The sequence below is a fragment of the Anser anser genome (assembly GCF_964211835.1).
Source record: "Anser anser genome assembly, chromosome: 14".
In the NCBI taxonomy this organism is placed as follows: Eukaryota; Metazoa; Chordata; class Aves; order Anseriformes; family Anatidae; genus Anser; species Anser anser.
Genome location: NC_139735.1, coordinates 15,169,370 through 15,176,564, shown reverse-complemented (window position 1 = coordinate 15,176,564; position 7,195 = coordinate 15,169,370). Strand labels below are relative to the sequence as shown.

Genomic DNA, 7,195 nt, shown 5'->3' with positions numbered 1-7,195 from the left:
GACTCAAACAGTGTTTTCTTTCTGTCTGAAGCAATGAGAAAACTGATCTTAGAGGTTAAGTGCTCTGATCTTGGGCATAAACTATCCATTATCAAGCTCTTTACAGTAGTGCTTGGTTAAAAGCCCACATTAAGAGTCCAAATGATCTGGAACTGCTTGCAGGCAACACACTTCTGTCCTCGTCTTTATAAAAATAAACAAATGGACTTGGCAAACTATAGGTGCTAAAAAACACTCAGGAGTAATTCCTTTTTGAAACTCCTGCAGTGGCTAAATTCCCCATTGAATAGATTACTATTTAAAGTCATAACTGAGACCTGCATAAACCACCACAATGGACTAAGTTCAGTAGTTTCTTCAAGAAAATACATGTTTGTTCCACACTGCAGGAACTCCTGACTGATTATAATAGCTTGCAGATTTTATTATATAAAAAGGAAATATTATGCTGGCAGAATCATGTTCTAAGTTTTATACTCCCATGTCCTTCGCCTTTGCCCCCAAAGTTCTGTAGTTACTCTTTCCAGTCCAGACCTCACATGGTCACATCATCTGTACAAGACAGTCTGCAGGAAGGATGAAACAGGTTAAAACTGGCCCAACCTCAAGCAGCAGTACACAAATACAAACCTTGTGAAACAAGCAGGAAGAGCTAAAGTTTTTGTCACAGATGCAGATATACATCATCAGAATAACCAGCATGTGGTAGGATAGCTAATGCCATCACACCTGTGTTTGATCATAAAGGGTTCTCAAAGAGAAGCTAGCAAGAGCAGAAGGAGAGGTTCCTCTTTGTGAGAAGGATCAGCTCAAATGTCCGGAGGTGCTCTATAGACTTGTTGAGAAGCTCACTGAGATGTGCCAGCCTGGATCAGGGGAGAGGTCAGTGAGAGAGACATCATGGTGGAACTTCATTACCAACCACCCACATAGGGTGAATAAGAGAACGCTCTTTAAGCAATGACAGGGAGCCTCCAGGTCTCACACCTTGGTTCTTATAAGGGACTTGAATCTCTGTGACGTGCTGGAAAGGCAGCACAGGGTAGGCAAACAAGTCAGGATGTTTTCTTGATAGTGTCAGACAATTTCTCAACATGGATGCTAGATGGGCCAACCAGGGGTGAAACTTTCCTGATCTACCACTCACAAACGATGAGGTGTTTGGGGGTGTGATAAATCTGTAGCATCTCTGGCTTGAGTGACCACAGAAAATGATGTTCAAAACACTGAGGTGTGTGAGGAAGATAAGTGGAAGTGCATAGGCACTGGCATTCAGAAAAGCAGAAATCAATTTTTCAAAATTCAAGGGACTTGCAGGGGACATGCTGTGCAAAACAGCCTGGAATAACAGCACAACACTCCATCCAGCTACTGGGGAAAAATGAGCAGGTGTATCAGAAGCCAACCTTGGCTTAACACATTTCACAACCGAGCTCCATTGCAAATGAGATGGTACAGGACAGTCTTCATGGACACAGACTCTCAAGTCTTAGTGATGAAACACAATTTTCAAGAAGGAGTGGAATAACCAGTCATGGCAGAGGATTGAGTTCAGCCTCTCCTCAGAAATCTTGACCAGTGGGAACAGATAGAAACAGACAGAATCTATCTCGGTGTGCAGAGAGATTTGTCTCAAAGTGCCACCTTGCAGTGGCATCTTTAATACAGGCAAATACTCAATTTGTCTTCAAAAAGGGCAAAAAAGAACAATATGGTGAAGTACAGGATGGTCAGCATCAGCCTCTCTTTGGTCCCTGAAAAAATAATACAGCAAATACTATTGAAAGCAATTTCTGGGTACAGGGAAGGTGACTGAAAATAGCCAACAGATTTACCAAGGTTAAATCAGATTTGAACAACCTGACTGCTTTCTGTGCTGAAGCATTGAGGAAAAACAGTGGATATTGTCTGTCTTAAGTGCATCTGGAATACTGTGTCCATTTTGGAGCCCCTCAGTCCAAGAAAGATGCTAATAAACTTCACCAAGCCCAACAGAAGACCACTGAAATGATCAAGACTTGACTACGCACGATGAGTCTAAGGAAGCTTAACTTGCTTATCTTGAAGAAGGGCAGGCTTTGGGGCGACTGAATACCAGTCTTCCAATAACTCAGGAGAGGTTTCTCAGAAAGAAGATGGAGCAAGGGTCTTTATGAAGGTACAGGATGAGGAAGACACAATGATCATAGATTGAAACAAGGGAAATTCCACCTGTTTATATAAAAAATAAAAATCTGTTACTATAAGGACAGTTAAGCTGGGGAATGAGTTGCACTAAGGCCTGTGGTTTTTAAGACTCAGCTGGGCAAAGCCCTGAGAAGCCTAGTCTGAATTTCATGGAGACCTGGCTTTGAGTGGAGGCTGGACTAGGAGATCTCCTGAAGTGCCTTCAAACCCTTATGATTTTAAGAGTCTATCTTTTCTACACAGAAGGGAGTAAAACACTGGTTTGTTGATTTACCATTGGGGTGAGATGGGGTTTGGCAGAAAGCTTTAAACGTAACGCACAAAATAAAATATGGAAAATACTTCAAAACAGTTGGTACAGAAACATGATTTAATATGCAGAAAACAGGATGTGCACACATTATAAAAAGCAAAAGTACTGTGTCATTTTAGCTCAAGTATTATTTTCATTCACCTAAAGAAAAAACACCACACAATTAAGGTTAACAGTCACAGACACAAAAACATTTTTTCATGTTATTTCTTTTCAGTTCTTGAATTCATTTAACTAACCATTCCTATTTAACTCCTGTAACTGTCTCATCTTTCATAACCAACACATACCAGCTGGTTGGATATCAAAGGTTGTTACATCAGTCCTTTGCTATTGCAAAGACTAAACAGTTACACAGCTAGAAGCCAGAGAATGTCAAACTTTGCCCATTTGATAATTAAATAAAAGCATGGCCCAAATGGTCTTACCAGAACATAAATAGATAAGTGCTTGCACTTCAATCTTCATCCCATTTGGGCTTCAGAGGTATCTCTCTCTCTGAGACACAAATTAATTCACATTATCATCTCAAAACAGGGATATTTTATTAGACAATGTAAAATACAACCTGTGATAAGTGAACTTCAGAAAAATGTTGCAAGAATAAACATGCTTTAGCATCAAAATCTTCACTACAACTTACGGCAAACTTGAATACTTTTCCAAATTTTTAAGAATTTCTCCAGTGCGTTTAATGCTACTTTAATGTTAATTAAGGGGCTTCAAGAATGGAAAGCTAAGCGAGAAACCAGGATTGACAAAGGTTATTATTCTTCACAAGATTGTTCTTCTCCCTGACTCTTCTATGCTCTTGGCCTTTCATTTTATTTTCAAAAATCTATATACTGTCAAGCATTGCATGCTCATTTGGGGGAAAAAAAAAAAACAAAAACATTGCATGTATATTTCAGGAAAGCTCACATTAATTTATTTCAGATGCAATACCTCATGTTTGTATACAAGTATGTATTTCATTTAACTACATTGTATATTACTGAATATAACTCAGTAAAGAAACTGATCATCTGTTTAGTTGCTCTTCACCAATAGTTAGACGTTTAGGACTTCAGATATTTCACACCTGCGTCTATTATGATGGCTACTGTAACATTTGATGGCCTGAGAAAAAAGTTCTACCAACAAACATCACTGATTTTAGTCAAGTCTGAAAAGAAAACAGAACTGACTTCAACTCCGTGTTCACTTTCAGATATGCACAGATCAGAAACTCTTCTTAGGAGATCTTTTCATGGAAATGTAAAAGAGGTTGGATTTTTTTCCTTTCTTTTTAAATTAAGAAACATCCTGTTTCACCAACTCTACCCCTTCTAAGAAGTACCATGCCAAATATACACATCTCCTGTAGCCATTAAGGAGAAGATTAAGCCAAGGAGTAGCAGTAGAAGATGTAGAACAGTTTTAGTAAATAAAATGCAATTTTGAAGAACGTTGTGCATGCACTTCACAGAGTTAGCATTCAGATGTTACAACCACAAACAATTTTCTTCATTTTCAAGTATATTCCCCCTTTCCCTATCCCCCATCCTCATCCAACTATATTTTCTGGAGTGAAGTGAAATAGATTTTACCGTGTTTGCTAAATGGACACAAAATTCATTTGTTTCTGAAAAAGACCAAGCACATGTATTTGACATTTTGACTTGCTGAACTACTCATGATTATGAAAACCATTTTGCACTAAGCCTCTTACATACTTAAGAACAATGAAAGAACAACCTTGGAAAACAATTATTTTATAAAATGAAGTTAACATCAACTGGGAATAATTCATTTCCAACTTCTAACAGTCTTCATGAGCAATTAAACTAGAGAACTTCCCAGGAAAAATACACACGATTACTCCTCATCTTTTGCTGCCTTTTCATACGTTAGCTATTACGAATCACTACTCCAAAGGATTGCAGGCCTGTTTCTCATACTTTCACATTCTTATCTGAGAAACTTATATCCAGATGTGTTTCTCAGCCTCAAGTACCAGCCCCTGCCCTATAGCCTTACTTCACAATATCCACTGCCATTTCTGGAAAACAAACTTCCTTTGCTCAAGAGCTTGACTTCTGGGACTTGTGTCACCACTGTATTCTTGTCTCCAGCTTACCACCCTACTGCAGTTAGGCATTTCAGAAATGCACAATTAATTCCCTGTACTATTTCCTTCCAATGAGTTTTTTCCTCCTCAGCTATATTATTAAAAGACCATCTCTAACCAGCTCTACCACTTCAAGAGGAGGAGACTGCTAGCCTCTTCTCATCACTTTACAGCTATTTCAGAGAAGCCTGTAACCCAGTTCTCACTTCACTAAGTGATGTTGTAACCACTACCACACCATCACCAAGCCAACACATTTCATCCAGCATTTTCTGAAATCAGCATTTCAAAACACCTTTAATATAATGCCTGTTCCAATCAAAACAATACCACTATACAGACAAAATAAATTTGAGGGGAAAAATCCCTAAATGAAAACTCTATTGAAGTCCACACAAAGCATCTCTCATGACTAACAGGAAAAAACAATACATTTGAACTGCTTTCAGGATGCACCTTTTCCTTGCCAAAAAGTGATTTAAGTGATCCTTGAACAACACAACTGTATTAAACTTTAGTGGATGACCAACACATAAGCAGCGATAATTTTAATGGGCTTGTTGTCATGTGACTACATCTGCTACGTGAGATTTCTGTTGCAGATTATACTCTATATTATCTATAAACAGATTGGGCAATGAAATCTTTGGCAGAAAAGTATCCTGTGCTCTCTACTATTCCCTTACTGTAAGAGAAAAAATACTAATGTAAAGTGAAATTATGTTATTACAGACACCTCTGTGTAACAGTTGGAGGTTTTTGGTCATCCATCTTTAAAAGCACTGCATGTTCCAAGGAACTCAACCACTAAATTCCAGGGTAATTTCTTCCACTTTCAAATAACCTTTTTGGAATCTCTGAAGAAAAACTGAAAGTGGGAATTAGAATCTATTCTACTTTAGGGAAAGTTGTTGTGGAAAAGACCTTTCCAAGTTTTTGCATTAGGCTGATATTACATACTATGCAAAACTAGCTACTCTATCTACTGCTAATAGCCATTTTGCCAAACAAAACTTTTTACTTCTCCAAGTTTAAAAGCTGTTAAAATACCGAAAGTGCTCATCATTCTCCAGTGCATACCCAAAGAAAGATTTCAGTGAAAACATTAATAGAGTAGGGCACTTCGGTTCAACTGCCTTAAAGCATTTATTTTTACTATGACTTGCAAAAGTCAGTAAGGCTCACAAGATCGCCATTCGCATCTTTTGTAACTGTTAAGGTTATTTATTAGTGTCCCTATAGAAACATATGGCAGTAATGCCTTGCAATCTAGTAATCCGTTTATTTTATACAGGTTAACTAACACATTCCTTACCAGACACAGGAACAAAGGAGAAGGCCAACTGAAAGAACAGAGATTGAGAAATACTTCCCTAACTATTAGTATGCACAAGAATGCACCTATGCCTCTGCTTTCAGCATATTATTTCCATAGCAGTTAAGTGCCTATCTTTTGAAACATTTCATTAGAATGTTCATTCACAGGACAGCATACTTTCCCCTTTCCTCCCTGCAAATCAAGTGGCCACCAGCCTTGACAGAATGCAACTCTTGGTAAAGCAGTTTGGAGCCAGCTATTAAACCCTGCATTTTACAGTGCTGTGATTTTGGATATGGGGACCTTAAATTCAGTAATATGAAATTTATTACTGTTGCCATTTTTATCATGCCTAGAAGGACCCTTATGACCATTCAAGATTTCTTCACATTAAGCATTATACAAACAAAGGTGGACCCAAAACGCTTTCAGCAAAGACAAAAAAAAAAAAGGTAAAGAGATGGAGACAAAGAAATTAAACAGTATTGATCAGGACAGTAGGTATTGACCTCAACTCTACAGTAGCCCAACTTGCATTAAAATTTTTCATTTGCCATCACAAAAATTAGAGAAAAAAATTGCAAAACTACCTTTTATTTATTGATTTATTTTTTAAAGGGGGCAGTTCCTCTAATGGGAGAGCATGAAAATGGAAAACCAAAAAGAGAAATACATGTAGAAAGAGTTCATCAACAGCCAACAACACCCACCACCTTCTACAACCGCATTCACAGACTATTAAAATAAGTTACTGATTTTCAATGCGTTAACTTCCAGAGCAGTTTCTCCCTCCCTCTCACATGGAGCCCTGATTAAGACAGAAGAGCTGATCTGTCTGCACAGACAGGTATGACTGTGACAGTACAGAGAAAACATTCTGAAAAAATTAGAGGCAGATGATTTGTCTTGTTCTTTTGGGTGATTGCCTACACGTACAGTCACACCGTAAGGTGACTAGAGTACCCCCACATAGCAGAAAAGTTCTGAAGCGTCTCCGTTAAACTCCTAAAGATGGCATCACTGCTAACAGCCTTGTACCTCAAATGCAAGTGAGCAGAGGTACATGTAGCAGCCAGTAAGGTACTGGCCTAATGAGAACGCTATCTGCCGAAGTTGTCTGAATTACTCGGGCTTTAAATACATATATTAGGTGTTTGAGGAACTTCATTAGTAACCTGATACTACTTCCACAAGGCTGATCATTCACCATACAGTTCAATAGGAAGGTAATCTTACTGACCTCTCTCTGCAGGAGGCACTGAGTATT

The 7,195-nt window shown here is 38.3% G+C and overlaps 1 protein-coding gene across 9 annotated transcripts in view; it reads right to left on the bottom strand.

Annotated features, from left to right (window-relative positions):
• SLIT3 (slit guidance ligand 3) overlaps positions 1 to 7,195 on the bottom strand; it is a 512,478-nt gene that overhangs the window by 496,011 nt on the left and 9,272 nt on the right. Inside the window, exon 1 of one of the 9 annotated variants that reach the window (XM_083798317.1) lies at positions 2,929 to 2,951. The exons of the other annotated variants lie outside the window; for them this stretch is intronic. Coding sequence (XP_083654443.1) covers positions 2,929 to 2,936 — 8 coding nt within the window. The 5' untranslated portion in view covers positions 2,937 to 2,951. Of the gene's footprint in view, positions 1 to 2,928; positions 2,952 to 7,195 lie in introns of those variants that run through there. 9 annotated transcript variants of the gene reach the window in all.